This window comes from Panthera pardus, unplaced genomic scaffold (assembly GCF_024362965.1).
Source record: "Panthera pardus isolate Hobbes unplaced genomic scaffold, ASM2436296v1 HiC_scaffold_11, whole genome shotgun sequence".
Classification (NCBI taxonomy): Eukaryota; Metazoa; Chordata; class Mammalia; order Carnivora; family Felidae; genus Panthera; species Panthera pardus.
The window spans coordinates 41,642,481-41,666,072 of record NW_026526666.1 but is presented as its reverse complement, the minus strand read 5'-3'; the positions used below and the strand labels follow the sequence as shown (position 1 = coordinate 41,666,072).

Sequence of the window (23,592 nt, the reverse complement as noted above, 5' to 3'; positions counted from 1 at the left end):
AGCCCCGCGTCGGGGTCTGTGCTGACAGCTCAGAGCCTGGAGCCTGTTTCAGATTCTGTGTCTCCCTCTCTCTGACCCTCCCCCGTTCATGCTCTGTCTCTCTCTGTCTCAAAAATAAATAAACGTTAAAAAAAAAATTTTTTTTTTTTAAATAAAAAATTAGACACATGCTAAAATGGTAATATTTTGGGTACGTTGCATTAAATAAAGTATGTAACTTGCATTGTATTTCTATCAGACAATCTTGTTCTATAGAAACAGGGCGTGGGGAAAAGCCTGGAAAGCTGTACCTGTAAGAAAAGTCTCAGCTACAGAACCATAAATCATTTCAATCTTGAAGAATGGGGCAAATAATTGCTTGCACTTAAGTAAACAAACATCACATGAGACACACTAGCTTCAAGTCACAAGTAGGACACAACCAGTGGATATCGACTCCATTTTTCTATGAAAGGGGAAATGAAACTAATATTAGTTTCTGAGTGTCAGCAGTAAGTCAAATTCCACACTATGTTTTATATTCATTTTGTCACTGAATCATCACAACACTATGAGGTAAGGATACTTAGGTAGAGATCCATTTTACAGTTGAAAAAATCTCGAGAACTTAACTCAGATTACATAGTCAATGGTGGAGATTCCCAATGATTTCTATACAGCTCCATGCTAATTAATTAATTACGATAAGGGGTGCCACTGAAAATGAGTGACAGGCTCATTGGAGTTCATTATATTAATCTGTTAATTTCAAGTATGTTTGAAATTTTCCATGATAAAAAAAAATTACACAGAAAAACCAAACTTCTGGTGTCTAGAATTCCCCCAAAGAGACTGATATGAAATGAAAAACCCAACTGCTTCATTACAGTTAGGAAACTATATTCAACGACTTGAGTCTTAAAATCCACTTACTTATCACTTGAGTCTAATATATGTTGTCAGTTACCATATGCCAACTGTTCTTCCTAGGGTTTCTAGATTTCCCTTTTCCTCACCTGTAAATGCAAACACTAACTCAAAGCATATCAGGACTAAATATTAAAATTCTTAATTTAAGAAAGGCTTTGTGGTTTGCCTGGCTGGCTCAGTCAGAAAAGCAATGGGGCTCTTGACCTCAGGGTCATGAGTTCGAGCCCCACATTGGGTAGAGATTACTCAAAATAAATAAATAAATAAAATAAATAAATAAATAAATAAATAAATAAATAAATAAATAAAAACTTTGAAATAAAATAAAAAAGGCTTTGGTCAATCTAACCTTCCTTAATCATCCTTTCACTTTCTCAAAAGCCTGTTCCTTGTCTTTGAGTATCTAATTAAAATCTTATTTCTTTTTCTGAAAAGCTTCTTCACCACATTTAAAAACAACTGCTTTTCTACCCTTAAGTTTTAAAAGCTTAACATCTGAATTGTTCCTTAGGAACTTAAAATACACTTCTGTGGCACTGATGAGCACTACAGTATTTCAGGCCGAGAGAAGACCGTAACTACTGTTAAGTACTACTGATGATAGGAAAATGGTTTAAGCTGTGATACCTTCTGATAAATCTCTGTAAGAACAGAGAAGTAATCAATCAGCAATCTTCTGCAGTTAGCTTTTGTAAATGCTGCAGAAGTTTGCAGAGTATACTTCTTAAACTCCTTAAGAACTTCTGCATATAGAAAGAATAATTTATACCTCCCTATTATTCACTGAATAGTTCTAAAACTATCCAAATGAAAATGGAAAAATGATACCTTGTTCACTCAAAATAATGTTACACCATCTCAAAAATTCAGAAACAATACAAAGACATTACAGAAAAGCTCTCAGTAAAAATACTACCATTTTTAATGACACAACATGGTCCTCTCCCTACAACACAAGAATATTTTTAATCATCAAGCTTTGCTATCCTGTCACAAAATATAAAAAACAAAACACCCAATATGCAAGTACTGGTTTCCTTCCTTCCCTCTTTCTTAATGTTTATTTTATTTTTGAGACAGAGTGAGCAGGGGAGGCGCAGAGAGAGAGAGGGAGACAAAACCAAGCAGGCTCCATGCTTTTAGTGCAGAGCCCGATGCGGGGCTCGAACTCACCAGTCAAAACCAAGAGTCCAACGTTTAACCGACTGAGCCACCCGAATGCCCCTAAAGTGCTAGTTTTCAGTTGAGATTAATGGTAACTGAAAAGTCAACAATTCTGTTTTGTAGAATTTTCATTGTATTCAAACAACATAATGCAATCTGAATCACTTTTACAATCATCAAGAAAGATTTCAAGAATAACTGAGTACTTAAAGACTAACAGCTGTTTAGAAGTGAAGGCATCAGAGCTGATAACCTTAACTTGAGATCTACCACTCATTTAGTGCCAGTCTGATTCACTTCTATCTTCACATAACCTCAAAGGGGGGGGGGGGGGGGGGGAAGGTAGAGAGATACATTTTGATTTCCCAGTGTTTCAGAGACAGAACTGATTATCTAATGTGGTCACCAAAATCCTAACCAAAGAATCCCAACCTCACCCTCTGGAGTTATAGCTTAAAATACACAAATATAAATCTTTCAAGTATACAGGTTAGAAACCCTAAACTAGAAAAGCAATCTGGTGCTCCTCTGCTGACGTTAGCTAAGAGAGTATCTTAAAAATCTGCAAATTTCACATTAAAAAATAAGCCATCAGGATTCTCTGGAAAAACGATTGGGCAGCTTGGTCTAAACTACCAGATGGCAAAACGAGCTAGGTAGGGACCAGGGATCCTCTTCACTTGTCCTGCATTAACAAAGAACTGTCTGATTAAAAATGTCAACAACATGCCCACTAATACACAGCTCTCTGAGGGCAAGAAGCTATCCTTGTATCTCCTGGTCCTTCCAAGAACATGGCACAATATGCCAGACCAAGAAATCTAAGGTTAGATGGGGATTTTGGGAATATAATCCAGGATGCTTTTCATATAAATAAAAAAGTAGTTCAGATGTTAACCTAAACTTGTTCCTTCAGTCCAAGTACTCCTCCCTGTATTCCATTTATATAATCAGACAAACAGCTACAACGGACATATAAAGGCATCTTCAAATGTAACCAGAAGGGGAAATTCAACTCAAAAGCTAAATTTGGGTATCTCAGGTTTAAGGTCAGTTCTGTAAAGAAAAAATCAAATTATTACAAGAAGACATCTGTAAAGAATCATATTACAGCAAGGACATTGAGGCAGCTGACCTACTGGCATAAAAAGAGAGTATAAGAAATCCATAGTTTGAGGACAATTTCTGTATTTAAAAAAGCAGTGTAACTTAATCACGAAATTACAGATTAGCCAATTTTTAATTAAAGCATGGCAACCCAAAGTCTTTCAGAAGTTGTATCCACCTGTACTCACCTGATTTCCACCCTCTTTCCCCCAACCAACATTATCCTCCAGTGACTTCCTTCATGGGTTCTTGTTATTCCAAAAACTCCCATACCTTTGCACACGCTGCTTCTTTTCTCCACTGATCAAACTCTCACACATTCTTTAACGTCTTGCTTAAAATATCAGTCCTTTACTTTGGCAGTTACGCACCCCACTCTTTGGTGTTGTGTACAGTGCCTGACTCAGCAGGAACTCTATAAATGTTTACAGAACAAGTGGATAAATTAACGGTGCCCATTTTTGTCTACTCCTCTCTGAAAGCATTAACAAATACTACTATTCATTTGCATTTGGTTTCTTGACTGTATCAACACTTCCTAGAAGGCAGAACTCCAATTCATACAGTAAAAAACCCTCTAGTATCTAAGTAGTGTGTGGCACAAATTAATTCAATACACTGGTTGAAAAAAATTAGGTGAATCTTTTAATCCAATCTAATAAAACTCCAATAGGAGTGTCATTTAAAAAATGTTTCAGTCGCTATTCTAAAAATGTTCAGAAGTAATAGAATTCAAGTAAAGAAACTACAGAATTAGCATTAACGGTAACTTTTTGTTGACTGTCGAATATTTCTGATTATAAACCAGTATAGGTATATTTTTATTTATAACGTGTTCACATTACTTAAAAAAGAGCTTATTATTACATTATTGCAGATTTTATGCAGTTTGACTCAAATGATCCTTTAGTGAAAGTGGAGGATGAAAAAGGTTAACGAAGTGAACTCCTTAATGCAAACAAAACACAGCACAGTATTAGTATCTGATTAGCGTTCGCTTTAAACACTAATCTAAAAACGTCTAGCACCTAATACGCATGTCATAACGAGAATAAGATTTTGCTTACATACAAACACATACCAACATCATAACATTTTAAGTTATAATTATGTTAAGGGACTACCTAATAAAGGTAAAGTTCAAACTAATAAGTCTTTACGTTTCCTGGAGTAATTTTCTGTTTTTTAACAGCTTTCATTTGGGAAAGAACTGCCTTGAGGTCATATGTACGCACCTACGTAATACAAAGAAGTGTGGTCAGTTTACGACTCTGAACAGAGAGGCAGATTCAAACTGAAACTTCGGGTATAATGGGCCTGAAGCCATTTTGAGAAATAAGGGGGAAGAAGTGGTAGAACACTGACACGTAAATCCTGCTCTGAGGAAGGATTCCAACCTCGGATACTAGTATTCTCTGAAGCCTCTTCCTTGTAGATGTGAAAGTGAACGAAAGCGAAAAATTAATTTCGAGAGAGCTCGGATGAACTGGAAGCTGTGAAAACTGCTTTACTGACATAACCCTTCCTTACTATGGCTCTTGAGGACAAACCCTAGTCCTCTCTCAAACTCATTACCAGAACCTTCCATACTATTGTGTAAAACTACGCGCGCTTTATCCCATGGTGGAGGATGTTCATTCTGAGAGAAAGGAAATGCCAAGCTAACTCCTCGGAGAAGGAAGCGCGACTGCCGCAGAAGCGAAAGACCTAAAGCCATCTATGCCTAACGCGTTGGGGTTCTAAATGGCTTAAACACTAAGAAACACAAAATCGAGTTCCAGCCTCTAAACTGTATTACCAACATGGGAACCCTGAGTCTCCTCACATTTCAGAGCCCGGAAGGGCACTTCTTTCCTCTTCCTCATGCGCGAAGTAGCGGCCTACTCAGCCAGCGGCCAATTACCGTGAGCGTTCGGAATCCCGCCGCACGGTCCAGACCTACCTGCCGTGCTCTCTGCAGCGCATCTTTGAAAGCATCGTTAACTCCTCCACCACCACCGCCGCCGCCTCCACCACCAGCTGAGCCAGAGGAAGGTGGAGGCACTGTTGAGTAGTCTGCCATGTCTAGGCTACAGAGGCCGCTGCCGCTTCTTCGCAGAGATGTTCCCTCAGCCAACTGCTAAGAAAGAAAGAAAATGGCGGCCGTCGAGGCTGTATCACATTCTTGTGCGACCATCGTGCCGTAAAGGGGCGGAGACTGAAAGGAGAAAATCTCGCGATGTTTTGAAGCGACGCGCTGCTGTGGGGGTGGGGTTGAAAAAAAACAAGGTGAAGCAGAGAGATGTCGCGAGAAGTGTGTTCACGATATCGCGAGAGTGAAGTTTATTTTTGGCGCCTCCTCTACGCGCATTCGCGTGTCGAGACTGTGTGGTTGTACTTCCGGGGTGGTGGGTAAGAGTGGCGCGGCGACCCCTGTTGGCTGGAGTTTCTCAAAACCTGAAGAAAAGGAGTAGTTGCTTTCTATTGGTTGCCGCCTCGGGGAGGGAGTGTGGGTGAATTTTCCTCCAAGGGTCCTTCCGTGTATCCATGGGAAAGTGGGTGACGTCGACGGGCGTTAGGACGACGCAACAGTATCTCGAGAGTGCCGCAACCAGGAGTGCGCCTGGGAGAAGCGTGCCCGGGACGCCACGCGGAGATGTTCCTGAAAACGTCCGCCCGGCCTAGCGGGATCTCGGCATGATTTTCAGGGTAGTAAAGTGTCCCTGTATTTTACTTCTAGATTGCCAGATCTTTTAGCTTTATCACAAGTGGGGATTAATTTAGGCTGGAGGCCTTTTAGTTCTTGAGCTGATTTCGACATCTTGTGTAAATAATGTGGATGAAGCTTTGAAGTTATGACGGCCCTATTCTTTACCTTTAAAAAATGTGACTGCTCCTAAAATTCTGTTGTAACCACACTTAGTAATCTAGTATTGTATGTGTCCGGGATCAGTTTTATTGAGATCATCTTATAAGAACAACATCAAATTCTTCTAACAATATTTTGCCCCTTCCCCTACCGGTAAGAACCCACATGTAATGTTCTGAATTGTCATCCCTGGACTAGATAGCTTTGTTAGTGTGTATATTTTGTTATCTGTTCCCAATTATCAGGTAACTTAAGGCCTTCCCGACATGATGGCATGTAATTTACTGCAATATTATTAGTAGTAGTTTCAGATTCATGGGGATACTTCGGGAATCTTATTTAGGAGTCGACCGAAATGGTTTTCTCCCCCGAATTCTTTTATTTTTGGAGAACAAAGACCTAGGTAAAATGAACTTTATCGACTTGGCATTTTGTGTTTGGTGAATTAGGTCTAAAAGAGTACTTTCCCCATTGCTAGTCTTAAGAGTAACTGGGAGAAATGTGTGCTGCTGTCTTACTGATAACTAATGTGTGCATTTGTTCAAGGCCCCAAATAAGTTGGATCATTAGACAGTTATATGCATATAGCTACAATTGTGGCATCATTTTCCTCCAATGAAGCTTTTCTTACCATCTTAACGAGTTATACAGTTTTGATTATCTTTTTCAGTGTTCATAACTATCCTTTTAGATTTGGGTTGGTGGGTGGGATTTCTATTTGGAAAAGCAGTGAATGTATTGGACTACAGATTTAAGTATAACGTAAAAAAAAAAGACTGTAAAACGTTGTTGGGTGGTATTGCTAAACAAAATTTTTACAGTTGTTTTGAAAAAGATTATCCAACAAATGGCATTTATTAATCAATTGATTTCTTCATATTAATTAGACCTATTCCATCCTGATCAATGTAATGTAACCACAGAGTGATATAATTTACCCTCAAATAAACTTTATTTCAGACAGTATTAGTTGTCTCTAAATACTGAAAATAAGGGCCTCCATTTCTAGTTTATTTGTAGACTGTCCTGGAAGAATGGGTATTCTAGGATGGGACCCAGTTGAAATCAGTTTAGGTAGGGATATCTTAACTTCAATACCATTTAGACTGATCAGATAACTCTATATTTTGTAATACTAGTATCTAGTGTAATATGTTTAGCAGCCTTAGCCTCTACCCATAGATGCCAGTAACACACCCCCCCCCCAGCCACAAACACACACACACACACACTCAGTTGTGAAAGTCAAAAATGTCTCCAGATAGGCAAAATCATCTCACATTGAGAACCACTAGTCAGCCTTCATTCCTGTGCCTGCCTCTCCATTGGGAAGACCTATTTATCATACTTTTGAGGTATATTCCAAATTCTATTAATTTCCATTTCTGCTCCCAAGTTACCATCACCTCCATCCTGGACTGTTACAGTATTCTGGTTGGTTTTTCTGCTTCTACCCTTACATGTCTACAGTTTGCTCTTTAATATTATGAAATTTCATACAGAAAAGTATGTAATATATGTGTAAGTTCTCAAAAGTAACAAGCAGCCATTTCCAATATTTTTGAAGCTCAAGCCTCTACTTGATGATTGTGTTGCAATTGTTTATATAGCAGCTTGAATAATGTCTTTAAATCTTTTTTAATTAAAAAACTTTTTATTTTAGAGAGAGAGAATGAGTGGGGGAGGGGGCAGAGAGAGAAGGAGACACAGAATCTGAAGCAGGCTCCAGGCTCTAAGCTGTCAGCACAGAGCCCGATGCAGGGCTTGAACCCACAAACTGAGATCATGACTTGAGCCAAAGTTAGACAACCGATTGAGCCACCCAGGTGCTCCTTGAATGATTCCTTTATAACATAAATCAGGTCATCTCACCTTTGTGTTCCTATTGCACTTTATTATTATTTTTTTTTACCTTTTAAAGAGAGTGCATGTGTGCACGTGAAGGGGAGGGGCAGAGAGAGATGGAGAAAGAATCCCAAGCAAGCCCCTCACTGTCCGCGCAGAGCCTGATGCGGGGTCTGAACCCATGAATCACGAAATCATGACCCAAGCTGAAATCTAGAGTTGGACGCCCAACTGACTGAGCCACTGAGGCAACCCTTCCTATTGCACTTTAAATCCTATACCCTGGAATAGTGTACAGGCTCCATATAATCAGGCCACTGTCTCTAAACATTCCTCCCTTTTATTCCACTTCACCCACCTTGCTGTCCAAGATCATTCCTGCCTTTAGGATTCCTTTTTTTTCTGCCTGGTGTGGATGCTCTCGTAGACTTTCACATGGATAATCTGTCCTCGTCATTCAAGGCTCAGTTCAGATGTCACCTCCTTAGGCCCTCTCTGACCTCTAGTTGTGCCATTCTGCAATCACTATCCTATTACTTCTCTCTCTCTCTCTCTTCCCCCCCCCCCCAGCCCCTCTCCCTCACTTGCACTCTCTCTCTAAAAATTATATATAAATAAGTGTATATACATATATATGTGTGTGTGTGTGTGTTTACTTGTTTATTGTCTCTTTTCCTTTAGAATGTAAACTGGAGAGGGAGGACTTTGTCTACCTTTACCATTGACCTGTCCCTAATGTCTAGTCTTAGTGTTCTAGATATTTGCTGAATGAATAGAATATTGAAAAAAATCTGTCTGTACATTTTAGTTGATTTTGTGACCTTAGGCAAGTAATTTAGTTGCTGTGTCTCAAATTTCTCCTCTACATTATGACAACTTGCTTTGCTATCCTCAAATGAGGTATCTGTGAGTTCTTCAGAAACCAGAAAGTGCTGTAAAGTGGAAATTAATATTATTAACATGTAATTCAGTTTCTGGCATCTTATCACGAAGGAAGGCTAATCCATGTAAATTTTTTGGATTACAGCTATGTTCAAATCTTAGTTTTAGTAAAACCCAGAATCCTGCAAGAGCAACTGAGTTGTGGGAGAAATAACCAGTGACTTTTGATTAAGCTATATGTGAATTCTCAGTCTACACAATCGTTTTAAACCCATTTGTACTTTGCTGGTTATTCTAGGTAATTTCATTATAACTGATGAAATCAGGATTTTCTTTAAACTTTTTTTTTTTAACGTTTATTCATTTTTTTAAGAGACAGAGACAGAGCATGAGTGGGGGAGGGGCGCAGAGAGAGGGAGACACAGAATCCAAAGCAAGCTCTAGGCTCTGAACTGCCAGCACAGAGCCTGATGCAGGGCTCGAACTCTCAAATTGTGAGATCATGACCTGAGCCGAAGTTGGACGCTTAACCGACTGAGCCACCCAGGTGCCCCTGAAATCAGGATTTTCTTAACTAAATTCATTCCCTTTTGCAATGTAACTTTTCTTAAAAGTGGGTATATCATTGCTAATCTAAAATTGGTTTATTGTGCTTTGAGAGATTAGCTAAATATTTGACTAGATTATATTTTATAGTCACACTTTTAACACAGAAATTGGTATTTCATATTTCATTCTTAGGATGAAGCAAAAGTTAGTGTCTGAATTTACAGAAGTCTAGCGGGGAGCATTTAGATTCACCAAATAACAGTGAAAAGATTAACAAGCATAATAAAAGTTGGGCTATTAAATGTACTGGCAAGTTTCTTCATTTTACCTTCTGACTTATTGGTTACCAAATGACTGAGTGACCTTTTTCTTAGTACAACTTTTCACTTTTGGAGTTGGTAAATCTGAAATATTAACAGATTCTTATTTTTAGCTATTATAGAAAAGTAGTCCATTATTGCTTTCTTTTTTTCTTTTTCTTTTTTTTTTAGTTTTTTATTTATTTTGAGAGAGAGAGGGACGGAGAGAATCCCAAGCAGGCCCCATGCTGTCAGCATGAGCCGTAATCAGGGCTCAAACTCATGAACTGTGAGATCATGACCTGAGCCAAAATTGAGAGTCGGATGCTTAACCAACCGAACCATCTGGGTGCCCCCCATTATGGCTTTTTAACAGGCATTTTAGAGTGACAAAATTGTACAGGCTTCCTGCCTCACCTTTATGCCCATCACCTACCTCCTAACAACTCTTAGGCAGAAGGATCTGGTAACTTCTTGCTATACTCTGTGTCATTTAACCAGGCCAGTATTTCCTCAGTATCATAGTCACAAAAGATTCAGTTTAGATGTGAGGAGGGAAGTGGCCACTTCAAATTAAACATACCAGGATGTAGTTAGGGTGTTTGTTCATTAGGCTGGTCACTGGTCTTTTTTTTTTTTTTTTAATTTATTTATTTATTTTTGAGACAGAGACAGAGCATGAACGGGGCGGGGGGGGGGGGGGGCAGAGAGAGAGGGAGACACAGAATTGGAAGCAGGCTCCAGGCTCTGAGCCATCAGCCCAGAGTCTGACGCGGGGCTCGAACTCATGGACCGTGAGATCGTGACCTGAGCTGAAGTCGGACGCTTAACCGACTGAGCCACCCAGGCGCCCCTGGTCACTGGTCTTAATGACTTTTATATCCCTTCTGACTGAGTTTCTAGAATTCTGTTTCAGACTAAGGTATGAATGGAAGCAGGGTATATTTGCATCTTAGAGGACAAAGTTGTTAGCACAAATTGACTTTGGACCATTGTGGAGAACCAACAGCTTGACCAGTGTCTGAAACTGGAGGCAGCCCCAGATAGTGGAAAAGACTCTGGACTTGGTCCCAGAGGATCTGTGTTCAAATATAACCCCTGTGCCCTTTGGTAAGTCATGTAACTTTTTCCTTTTACCAGCATACCAAAAAGAGGGCAATTACTCCGTTTCTGAAAAGTAGCCAACAGTAAAGGATAATAAAAAGTCTTACATAAACTTCTGAAAGGGAAAATAGAAGTCACTATGTGAAAACATATCCCCTTCCCCTCAGTTATTAGAAATTTCTTCTCTGATTTGGTTGCCAAATTTGATAGTGTGGTCCTGATTAAAGTACTGTAAGAAGACTGAAGAATACTAGGATATTGCTCATAATCATTTGATTTGCCCTAAATCCAGCTTTTTATCATCCTTATCATTCTCACTTATCCATAACTGCAGAGCCCCCTTTTTGTCAGGTATCCTTCCTACCTCTTCCATTTTACTGTTGCTGATTGTTTCCATTTTTCCAGAAAATTCAAAGGGCCTCTTTGAATATATATAGTGTTTGGCTAGTCCAGAGCTCTCTAGGGATTCTTTTTTTTTTTTTCTTTTTAATGTTTATTTTTGAGGGAGAAAGTGCGAGTGGGGGAGGAGCAGAGAGAGGGGGACAGAGAATCCAAAATGGGCTCTGTGCTCATAGCAGAGAGCCCGATCCCGGGTGTGAACTCACAAAACCGTGAGATCATGCCTGAGCCGAAGTCGGATGCTTAACTGACTGAGCCACCCAGAAGCCTCTCAAATTTAGGGATTCTTATTTGTTATCATGTACTACATCATGGTAATAATAACATAATATCACTTATTTTTTATTTGGAATTCCCACTAGGTTGTAAGGTCCATGGCAGTAAGAGCTCTGTCTTTTCTGTGCCTTTACTGCATAGCATGCTCTAAAACATAGCAATAGCTAATAGTGGCTAGTACTATATACTGGGTCCTGTTCTAAGTGCTTTACTTGTATTTAATTCATTAATTCTCATATGGCTCTATGAGATGCTATTAAAATCTCCATTTTGTTGCAGTACAGGTAAGTTAACCAACTTGCTCACGGTCACGTTAGTGTTAGTGATTTGGACCCAGGCAGTCTGAGTTGAAAGAATGGAAGAATCTATTCAAAGTCAAGTAATGGGATATATGTCTTTGTAATTTCTATGGTATGGTTCACAATTTAGTATTTCTCACTTGGATTTTAAAAATATGTATTTGCATTTGTTTCTATTAAGACATATGCTGAAGTTCTTCATGGGAAGGCAGATCTTAATGTAAGGTAATAAAAATGTTACAAAATCAAAGAACCCATGTATGTATAACATGATACAAGCTTGCTTTTCTGTATTGTTAATTGCATTGGATGGATTAGTAATATGCCTTACTAAAGTATATATGGTGCTTTATGGGTGCCTGGGTGGCTCAGTCGGTTAAGCATCTGACTTTAGCTTAGGTCATGATCTCATGGTTCGTGAGTTTGAGCAGTCAGTCTCTCTGCTGTCAGCACAGAGCCTGCTTAGGATCCTCTGTCCTCTTCTCTCTCTGCCCTCTGCCTCTCCCCCCACCCTCCCCTGGTGTTTTCTCTCTCCCTCCCTCCCTCTCCTAAATAAACTATAGTGCTTTATGGTGTGTGTGTGTATGATGTATGTGTATACATACATATATATTTGGTATAATTAGTGTTATTTTTCAAAGAAATTGTACAGGGGGGTTTTGTTTTGTAATTCACACCACTAACTAGATTGTAAGCATCTTCAAGACAAGAATAGGATTGCTTAATTTTAATTTTTTCCCTGTATTACCACACAGCATCTATGATAGTGTTTTTACTCTTTGTCTGCATATTGGATTCCTCCACAAACTAGCCCCCCTCCCAAAAGAAGCATACCAAAAATTTTAAAATCAGAGTCTTCTGAGAATTGAGGATAAAATTCTTCATAGTTCAATCTTTTAGAACAATTAGTGTTTGAGACAAAGGTTCTTTGTGAAAATAATATAAATTTTCTTTGCTCTTTAAGACCTCCTTCAGTGAAGGGGAAAGGCATATACTGTATGGGGGAAGAGGGAGGGGCTTGCTAAAGTACCATTCCCAACTTTACAGGGTTCTTCAAGTTTTATGAGAGAAGGACCATCCTTAACTGTATCATACAAAGGACTTCTTTGAATATAGATAGTATTTGGCTAGTTGCTCACATCTTTTGGCAGCCAGTGTGTAAGCAGGATCTGTCCCTTGACCAGGATCATAGGAGATCTAGCACAGCATCATAAAATATATAAGAAATTGAATATCCATATTTAGTGAAAAAAATGTAGAGCTGACTGCCCTTGCTGATGAGCCATAATACTCCCAGCTTCCCCTTACTTTAGGGATAATTCTAGATTGAAATTTGGTACTCCTGACAGCATCTGTCTCAAAAAACTGGCCTTTACCACCCAGTTCCTGAGTGATTTTAGTTAATTCTATAGCATGCATTCCAATAACTTACAACAAAGCTGGTATATAATACTGCAGAATATAATATATAATAAAACTGCATAATGTATAATATATATGGTTTCTTTTTTTTGACCTATGAAACTTTTTTTAAATTTTATTTTAATTATATTACAGTTAACATAGTGTGATATAAGTTTTCATAATTTACTTTGAATTGGTCCTCTACCTATTCCCTAAATGTACTTCCAAATCTGTGTCTGCAGCAACCTCCAAGACTCATCTTGCATGTTGCTTCAAAACCAAAATGTCTAAAATAAATTCACATTTACTGTTCTTATTCTCCCTTTATCTTGTGGCCAAAACATGTTTTTTTCCTTCCCTACTTAGATCATATATTTATACATCAGTTCCTTTCACTTCTGTTACATTTATCTTTTTCCATTAAAACTTTAGCCAAATAAAAATGAAAATTAAAAATCATCTTTTTTCATGAACCTTAACCTGACTAACCAATTCCATTGATCTTTTACTTAATTCAGTGTATTGGTTACAGGGGAGCTTTTCTAAACATGTTTAAGCTGAGCCCCAACCCCTACTCCCAGAGACTGATTTAATTGGTCTATTATCTCTATGTGTGACATCTTCTTAAGTTGATCCTTAAAGCGCAGCCCACACTTGAGAACCACTGAAATATAACTGAAGCCTACATGCTCCATTAGACTTGCTTATTTTTGATGCCTTACAGTTTGTCCTCTAGTTTTTTCTCTAGTTTTCTAGAGAACTCAAGGTCTAAAAGCATTTTCTATTTTTGAACCCTATTTTTTTGTTGATCGAGGCTAGGGCAGTGTTTCTTAAAACAAAGGTATGTTTGAGAAACACCCTACATCATCTGGGGTGTTTTTTTTTTAAATGTAGATAGTTGGGCCCCACCTGGACCTAGTGAAAAATGTTTCAGGAAATCTACATTTCTTTCTTTCTTTCTTTCTTTTTTTTTAATAAACATCATAGTTGATTATTCTGCTTATCAGAATGAAAACTGCCCTATTATGCAAAAAATATTTAATAAATGTGGAATTTAGCTTAAATTTTGTTTCCCCAGCTAGACTAGTAAATGTTCTAAACACCGAGATCTTGTTCTCTGCTTTTCTGTCTGTGTGAGAGGGCTGGTCAAGGACTAGATCTTAGTCTTTGGTTTGCCCAGTATGGTTTGGTGCTTTTATGTTGATAAAATCTTAATATCAAGTTGAATTGTTTGTTACCATATTAACCATTTTCCTGCAAAACTAGAATTAAACAAATTGTTGAATATTTGGTTATGAATGTTGGGGGGCTTTGAGGCTATAGCATGGAAGTGTACCCTCACTCAGCTTTTCTTAGACTTGCAGACTTGAAAAGACCTTGAAGATCATCTAGTCTGTTTCTTTCATTTTATGGTGGAGGAAATTGGGACCCAGATTGCTTGAGAGCCATACACAAAGTGACAAGATTAATGGCAGAGCCAAGACTAGATTCCTAATCCAGCGCTCTTTATTTCATCAACAAACTCTGTGAAGCAGCAATGATTGGGTTAAGTTTCAGTTGAAGGTTTTCTGCTTCTTAAATACAAAGGGAAGAAGAATCTTTGCAGAACCAAAAACATCTTGATATTTGTAATGAGGACATCTACCTTTACTCACAATATTTACATTTTGAGATAGATTATTGAAAGAAAGAGGATCTTTGCCAAAGAAATCCTTAACTGAAAATGGGTGGGTTTGAGATGTAAAGCCCACTTGGCATACAGTTTTGTTGTTGTTTTTTAGTGGAACTTTGCTTCTCTCTCCTGACATTTCCATGTCTCTATTTATAGCCAGTGATCTCTTTGGAATTTGCCTTCTGATTCTGTTTGTTCTTTTATGTTGCTTCATATTAACTGATATTCTCACTTCATTTTTGTTAAATATATTTGAAAGGACTTGATAATGAAAAGAAGGAATTAAAATTTTTAGAAGCATCAAATTATTTTTTGTGATTTACCATAATCATTACTTATAACAGGTCATCTAATTGTACCTAATGATACAAGTACTAACTTCTCAAGATAGGATAGTAGTTTATTTTTTAAATTTAAAAACATATGAAAACTACAATACATTTCTTTTATCCAGGACAGGTAATAAATACTTGGATTCTTAACAACCTTGCTCTTTAATGATGATGTATTTGATATAAGTGAAGACCAAGAGATTTTTGCTTAGAGCCTTTAAAATGGTAAACTCCTTAAGTGTAGGAATTGTTTTATTTACCTTTGTGATTAAAATAATACCTGTCATCCATAGGTACTTACTTATTCAATTCAGGAAAAATGCTGGGCATTGTTCTTGGTGCTGGAGATACCTTAGTGAACAAAACAGACAAATATGCTTACCCTCAGGAAGCTTATTCTAGCAAGTGAATATTGAAGGAAACCATGAATCACTGCAAAGACTCCATCTTTGTTTTCAGATAGTTCTTTGCATCAGTCTAAAAAAGAATAATCTGGAGCCCCTGGCTGGCTCAGTCTGTGGAGAGTTTGGACTCTTGATCTCAAAGTTGTAAATTCATGCCCCACACTGGGTGTAGAGATTACTTAAAAATAAAATCCTAAGAATAATCTGTAGTTTATTAAACAATGGGATGAAGAGTTGGAATGGAAGAAGTTTAATGATCAGATCATTCATTCATTAAACATTTACTTCTGAGTGTGAGTATGTAAAATTACTTGAAATAATCACATAATTGCCAGTTATTGTCATCCTGATTCTCATTCATTTGTGTTCTGTTTGCAACCCTGAGTAAAGGCCTCAGTTGCTAGCCAGGTCACATTCAGGGAACTTCATCTTAAATCAGATACTACTGAGTACTTCTGACTATGCTGGCCAGAAACTCCATATTCACCAAAGTTCTAGTCTTTTCATATTTCCCGTTTCTTTCAATCTCTAGTACTTCCTGGCCTCAGTTTGCCAGTCACTTCAAGAATTCCCAACTCTCATTCCCCTTTTCTGTCAGTCGTGTCTACTCTTTAAATCCACAACTCTTTTTTTTTTTTTTTTTTTTAGAGAGTGTGCACAAGTGGGGGTGAAGGGCAGAGAGAGAAAGAATCTCAAGCAGACTCCATCCTCAGCGCAGAGCCCAATGCAGGGCTTGATCCCATGACCCTGGGATCATGACCTGAGTCTAAATCAAGAGTCGAGCACTCAACTGACTGAGCCACCGGGCACCCCTAAATCTACAACTCTTTTTTTTTTTTTTTTAAAGTTTAAATATTTATTTTGAGAGAGCATGAGTAGGGGAGAGACAGGAGAGAGAGAATCCTAAGCAAGCTCTGCACTGTCCACATGGAGCCCAACAGGGGATTGAAGCCACAAACCATGAGATCATGATCTGAGCCGAAATCAAGTTAGATGCTTAATCAAATGAGTCACCCAGGCACCCCTAAATCCATGACTCTTAATCATTTAAAATACATATTGGAGGGCGCCTGGGTGGCTCAGTCAGTTAAGCGGCCGACTTCGGCTCAGGTCATGATCTCGCGGTCCGTGAGTTCGAGCCCCGCGTCAGGCTCTGTGCAGACAGCTTAGAGCTTGGAGCCTGTTTCAGATTCTGTGTCTCCCTCTCTCTTTCCCTCCCCCGTTCATGCTCTGTCTCTCTCTGTCTCAAAAATAAATAAACGTTAAAAAAAATTTTTTTTTAATAAAATACATATTGGAGTTAGTTGAGCTTCAATTCACCATTTGTTACCTAGGTGTGAAGTTTTTTAACCTTACCAAGTTTAACCTTTTTTGAGTTTCTGTTTGGTTTTAAATCTGTTTTTATTTTTATTAAACTTTCTTTTTAATATTAGTAATTTTTTTTAGGTTTAATTATTTAGTTTGAGAATGAGAGTGCAGAATGGGGAGGGAAAGAGTCCTAAGCAGGCTCCACACCATCAGTGCAGAACTCCATGTGGGGTTCATACTCATGAACTGAGATCATGCCCTGAGCTGAAACCAAAGGTTGGATGCTTAACAGACTGAGCCACCCAGGCGCCCTAAATTTTTTCTTAAAAAAAAAATTTTTTTAATGTTCATTCATTTTTGAGAGAGAGTTGGGGAGTGGCAGAGAGAGGGAGACACAGAATCTGAAGCAGGCACCAGGCTCCGAGTCGTCAGCACAAAGCCTGACATGGGGCTCAAAGCCACGAACCGTGAGATCATGACCTGAGCGAAAGTCAGATGCTTAACCAACTGTGCCACCCATGTGTCCCTAAACTTTCTTTTTTTTTTTTAATTTTTTTTATTTTAACGTTTATTTATTTTTGAGACAGAGAGAGACAGAGCATAAACGGGGGAGGGTCAGAGAGAGGGAGACACAGAATCTGAAACACGCTCCAGGCTCTGAGCCGTCAGCACAGAGCCCGACGCGGGGCTCGAACCCATGGACAGTGCGATCGTGACCTGAGCTGAAGTCGGACACTTAGCCGACTGAGCCACCCAGGCACCCCCCCTAAACTTTCTTTTTTTAAAAAATTAAAAAAAATGTTTATTTTTGAGACAGAGCATGAGCGGGGGAGGGGCAGAGAGAGAGGGAGCAGGGGAGACATAGAATCCGAAGCAGGCTCCAGGCTCCAAGCTGTCAGCACAGAGCCCAACGCGGGGCTCAAACTTACAGACTGTGAGATCATGACTTGAGCTGAAGTCAGATGTTTAACTGACTGAGCCACCCAGGCACCCCTAAACTTTCTTTTTTAAGTTTATTTATTTTGAGAGCATGTATGTGTCCGTGCACGTGCACACATGCTCCTTAAGGAGGGGCAGAGAGGGATTGAGAGAATCCCAAGCAGGCTCTGCTCTATCAACACAGAACCCTATGCAAGGCTCGAACTCATGCACCGTTATGTCATGACCTGAGCCAAAATCAACAGTCAGACGCTTAACCAACTGAGCCACCCAAGTGCCCCTTAAATGTTTTTTTTTTTTGTTTTTTTTTTTTGTTTTTTTTTTATTTTTTTTGGGACAGAGAGAGACAGAGCATGAACGGGGGAGGGGCAGAGAGAGAGGGAGACACAGAATCGGAAACAGGCTCCAGGCTCCGAGCCATCAGCCCAGAGCCTGACGCGGGGCTCGAACTCACGGACCGCGAGATCGTGACCTGGCTGAAGTCGGACGCTTAACCGACTGCGCCACCCAGGCGCCCCAAAATGTTTTTATTTTTAAATTAAATTCTGTGCCCAATGTATGACTCAAACTCATGATCCCAAGATCAAGAGTCACATGCTCTACCCACTGAGCCAACCAGGTGCCCCCTGAGTTTCAGTTTGTTTTTGATACCCTAAGCATTGCTATGAAAATTAAAAATGAGGGGCGCCTGAGTGGCTCAGTCATTTAAGCATCTGACTTCAACTCAGGTCATGATCTCACAGTTCATGAGTTCAAGCCTCATCAGGCTCTGCATGGGATTCTCTCTGTTCCTCTTTCTCTGCCCTGTATGTGCTCTCTCTTTCCCTCTCTCTCAAAATAAATAAACAAAATCAGTTCTCTAAAAAAAATTAAAAATGAGATTGTAACCAGATACTATTTCCCATAAGTAATGAAAACCAATATTAAATAATAGCCAAAAAATCCAGGCATTAAGTGGCTCTAGGGCTAGTTGATTTAGCAGCTCAGCAATATATGATATACCCATTGTTTTTTCATCTTTGCCCTCTGCCATCCTCAGCATGTGTCTTAATGCTCCAGATGGTTGCATAAATGTTACCATGGTTCCCAATGTTATGCGCTCATAACTATAAAGTAGAAGAAAGTTTTTTGTCTTTAAAAGGAAGGAAACTTTTCTACTACTCCCTTCCCACGGACACCAATCGGACTAACCTTGTGCTGACCAAAGCTGAATCACAGGCTTACTCTAGCAAGTAACATGCTCGGTTTTGAATAATTAAGATTCATCTCCTGGGGATAAGTGAGAGGCCCCACCTTCCTAGTAATAGTTATTACTACTGCATTTGTGAATCTTAGGACTCTGTCCTTGGGTCTTTTTTTCTGTCTATATTCACTCTAGTATAATCTCTAGCCTCGAGGTTTTAAGGTTACCTCTACTCCCAGTGATTTATCTTCCATCTGGACTGCTTCTTTGAATACTAGACTCCTATATCCAACTGCCAATTAGATACTACCATTTGTAAGTTTAATAGGCATCTTAAACTTAATATGTCCTATATTGAACTCCCCAATTCCCCAACCCTCCGCTCTCCTATCTTCCTATATTAGTCATTAGCAATTGTGTTCTTTCAGTTTGCTGAGGCTGAAAAACCTTGTTGTCATTATTGATTTCTCTCATATCCCACATCTGATTCATCAGGAAGTCCTATTGACTCCATCTTTAAAATAAATAACCCCCACTGCTACATTATAGTCCAAGCCATCTGAATTACTGCGATATAATCTTATTGGTCTTCCATCATTGCCCACCATCCTTTCTCACTCTTAACACAGAGGCCAAAGCAATCATGTCATTCTGCATAAAACGCTCCAATGACTTATCTTCCTTCAATATGAGCCAAAGTGTTTAGTGGCCTACAAGGCTCTACACCATCTAGCCACTTATTATTTCTCTGACCACATCCCCACCCCATCATTCTGACACAGCTACATCTTGAAGATGCTTGGCATTCCCTCACCTCCAGACTCTTGTACTTGAGTTTTCCCTCTACATGGTATGTTCAACCCCCACAAATATACATAGCTTTCACTCTGTCATAGTACAAATGTCATTTTCTCTGTGAAGCCATTTTTGGCCACCCAATATAAAATTTTAGTTCCCTTATTTTCCTTTTCCTCATTTTTCTTGATTCCTACCACCATAGGAATACTACTCCATATAGTAGTATTTTAAAAATATTTTTAATTAAAAAAATCTTTATATCTCCCCCATTAGAATGTGAAATACATGAGGCAGGGATTTTTGTTCATACTGTATCCCCAAGTACCTAGAAAGATACCTTGGCATATGGAAGGTCCTTAAAATGTTTGTAAAGATGGGTGCATGGGTGGCTCATTTGGTTGAGCGTCTGACTCTTGGTTCTTTCCCTCTTTCTACCCCATCCCCACTCGTGCTCTCTCTCTCTCTTAAAATAAACTTAAAACGTTTTTTTTAAATTTAAAATGTTTGTAAAGAAATAAATGTCCATTCATCATGATTTCTTGGTTTTGACTGGGTCCAATTTAGTAATATTTTACTTGTTCCTGATTATTTGCCTTTCTATTTCCCATATCTGCTATTTCAGACCACCACCATTCTTATCAAATGCCCAATTTTTTCCTCAACTCTTTAGTAGTGGATGTCCTTTTTAAAAAAATTTTTAGGGACGCCTGGGTGGCTCAGTCAGGTAAGCATCCAACTCTTGGTTTCAGCTCAGGTCATGATCTCATGGTTCGTTAGTTTGAACCCCGCCTTGGGCTCTGTGCTGAGAGCAAGGAACCTACTTAGGATTCTCTCTGTCTCTCTCTCTTCCTCTCACTGCCCCTCCCCAATGTGTGCATGCTCACGTGTGCTCTCTCTCAAAAATAAATAAACTTACATTCTTTTAAAAAGAACATCGATATCATGTATGAACTTCTTGGTCTTCCTAGTCAGTCTTCTTGCCTTCAAATTTATAAATTTGTCCTTATTTATTTTCTCTTCATCTCAGAGCCCATTTCTCATTTTGTTCAAATTTTATCTACTTGTACTCTTGGTACCAAACCTTCCTATCTTCTCTGAACCTTACCTAAGCAATCATTTCTTATGTGTTGTATTTTTATATATTTCATTTTCCTCTCTGTTGTTTTCTTCCTTTCTTGACCATCTTCAAACCTCCTTTATTCCTTCCCTTATATATAATTCTCTCTTTTCTTCAGATGATTTCCTAGAAGTGTTTAAATTTACTATTCTGTCTTGTTCAATCCACTGGATGCTGGCTTTTGCTTTTCACTGACTACAATTCCATCTGCCTCCCTCATAGGATTGTTGTAAGAGATTAAACGGGATTCTTTGTGTTAAGTTTTTAGAGTAGGGCTTGCACATAGTTAATGCTTTTTTGAATGCTTACCATGAATACCTATAACTCTTGAAACCAAAATTATTCTCTTGTGGGTATTCTATTACTTTTGACTTTCCTATATCCTTCATGAAACACTCCTCCTTTTGGCTCCTGGGTGGCTCAGTTGGTTAAGCATCTGACTTCGGCTCAGGTCATGAACTAGTCCCCAGTTCAGAATATTACAACTTTCTTCTGGACGTCTTCATCCACATTTAATTTGATTAAATATTGTTGTTCTAGGTGTTTGGGAGTCAAAAATTAAATAAACCAGGGCAACTGGGTCGCTCAGTTGGTTAAGCGTCTGACTTCAGCCCAGGTCATGATCTCACAGTTCATGAGTTTGAGCCCCACATCGGGCTCTGTGCTGACAGCTCAGAGCCTGGAGCCTGCTTCGGATTCTGTGTCTCCCTCTCTCTCTCTTCCTCTTCCACTTGTACTCTGTCTCTCTCTCAAAAATAAAGATTAGGGGCGCCTGGGTGGCTTGGTCGGTTAAGCGTCCAACTTTGGCTCAGGTCATGATCTCACGGTCCGTGGGTTCGAGCCCCGCATCGGGCTCTGTGCTGACAGCTCAGAGCCTGGAGCCTGTTTCAGATTCTGTGTCTCCCTCTCTCTGTGACCTCCCCTGTTCATGCTCTGTCTCTGTCTCAAAAATAAATAAACGTTAAAAAAAAAATTAAAAAAAATAATAAAGATTAAGAAAATTAAAAAAAAAACAAAAAACAAACACTCCTCCTTTTGGTTTTGGGACACCAATGGTATCATGATGCTTTCAGCTCCAAGTAACAAAATCTCTCTAACAGTAAGTCCAATGATGGGTGGTTTCAGGATTGATTCAAAGATGTAACAACAGTGTCCAGAACCCAGGCTCTTGCTCTTTACCCTCTACCATTCTCACTGTGTCACAGATGTTTACTTTCAGGGTTGTAAGGCAACAAGCATTTTTCATTATCCAGAAGCAGAAAGGCAGTACTAGGGTTTCTCCTGAGTAGGTATTTATAAGGAGGACAGTCTGCCTAAAGTTCCCCAGAGCATTTCCCTTCCATGTCACTGGCCACCCCTACACCAATCATTGGCAAAAGGAAATGCGATTACTATGATTGATTTAAGCTAACCATGAGTCATTCCCCAGGCCTGGGGAAGCTCCCACCTTCCTTGAGTTCATTATTTTGGGAGAATTTGGATATCTGTTAAGCCAGAAAGAAGATAAGAATGGCTATTTGGTTCATAATCAGTAGTATCTGCCATTCCATTCTTACCTGGTTAGTCTCTGTTCCTTCTCAGTGGTTTTCATTGTCTCCCTTTGAGTGATGTACCCCTTAAATGCTGGGCATCCTAAAGCTCTTTGATTCTTCCAAAAATTATTCCTCTTGGGGTGCCTGGGTGACTCAGTCAGTTAAGTGATCAACTCTTGATTTTAGCTCAGGTCATGATCTTATAGTTTGTGAGATCAAGCCCTGCATCAGGCTCTGCGCTGGGATTGGAGCCTGCTTAAGATTCTGTCTTTCCCTCCTACACTCTGTCTCTTAAAAAAAAAAAAAAAAATTCCTCTTTTACATTTTAAAATACTACTTCTGTTATAATCTTTCCTAAAGCTTTATTTCCAGCTAAGACTTTTTTCCTTTTTGTTTTTAATATAATTTATTGTCAAATTGGCTTCCATACAACGCCCAGTGCTCATCCCAACAAGTGCCCTCCTCAATGCCCATCACCCACTTTCCCCTCTCCTCCACCCTCCATTAATCCTCAGTTTGTTTTCTGTATTGAAGAGTCTCTTATGGTTTGTCTCCCTCCCTCTCTGTAATTTTTCCCCCCTTCCCTTCCCCCATGGTCTTCTGTTAAATTTCTCAAGATCTACGTATGAGTGAAAACATATGGCATCTGTCTCTGACTGACTTATTTCACTTACCATATGGTAACCTCCAGTTCCATACATGTTGCTTCAAATGGCAGGATTTCATTCTTTCTCATTGCCAAGTAGTATTCCATCGTATATATAAACCCCATCTTTATCCATTCATCAGTTGATGGACATTTAGGCTCCTTTCATAACTTGGCTATTGTTGAAACCACTGCTATAAACATTGGGGTACATGTGCCCCTATGCATCAGCACTCCTGTATCCCTTGGATAAATTCCTAGCATGCTATTGCTGGGTCATAGGGTAGTTCTATTTTTAATTTTTTAAGGAACCTCCATACTTTTCCAGAGCGGCTGCACCAGTTTGCATTCCCACCAACAGTGCAAGAGGGTTCCCATTTCTCCCCATCCTCACCAGCATCTATAGTCTCCTGATTTGTTCATTTTAGCCACTCTGACCAGTGTGAGATGGTATATCAGTGTGGCTTTGATTTGTATTTCCCCGATAATGAGTGATGTTGAGCATCATTTCATGTGTCTGTTGGCCATCTGGATGTCTTCTTTGGAAAAGTATCTCTTCATGTTTTCTGCCCATTT

At 39.2% G+C, this 23,592-nt stretch overlaps 2 protein-coding genes across 24 annotated transcripts in view; one reads left to right on the top strand and one right to left on the bottom strand.

Annotated features, from left to right (window-relative positions):
- Positions 1–5,353, bottom strand: part of FUBP1 (far upstream element binding protein 1) — a 33,376-nt gene extending 28,023 nt beyond the window's left edge. For 9 of the 21 annotated variants that reach the window (XR_008419001.1, XR_008418994.1, XR_008419010.1 and 6 more), the window contains exon 1: positions 5,123–5,353. Coding sequence is in view for 15 of the 21 variants with exons in the window: in XM_053893519.1 (XP_053749494.1) it covers positions 5,123–5,242 (120 nt within the window). In the remaining 6 variants the exon portion in view is untranslated. The remainder of the gene's footprint in view (positions 1–5,122) is intronic. The other 12 variants (XM_053893573.1, XM_019413895.2, XM_053893545.1 and 9 more) reach the window with 3 other exon arrangements.
- A 237-nt stretch (positions 5,354–5,590) lies between these two features.
- DNAJB4 (DnaJ heat shock protein family (Hsp40) member B4) overlaps positions 5,591–23,592 on the top strand; it is a 49,622-nt gene continuing 31,620 nt past the window's right edge. Inside the window, exon 1 of one of the 3 annotated variants that reach the window (XM_019413901.2) lies at positions 5,591–5,868. The gene's annotated coding sequence lies outside the window, so the exon portion shown is untranslated. Of the gene's footprint in view, positions 5,869–10,538; positions 10,714–23,592 lie in introns of those variants that run through there. The other 2 variants (XM_019413905.2, XM_019413902.2) reach the window with 2 other exon arrangements.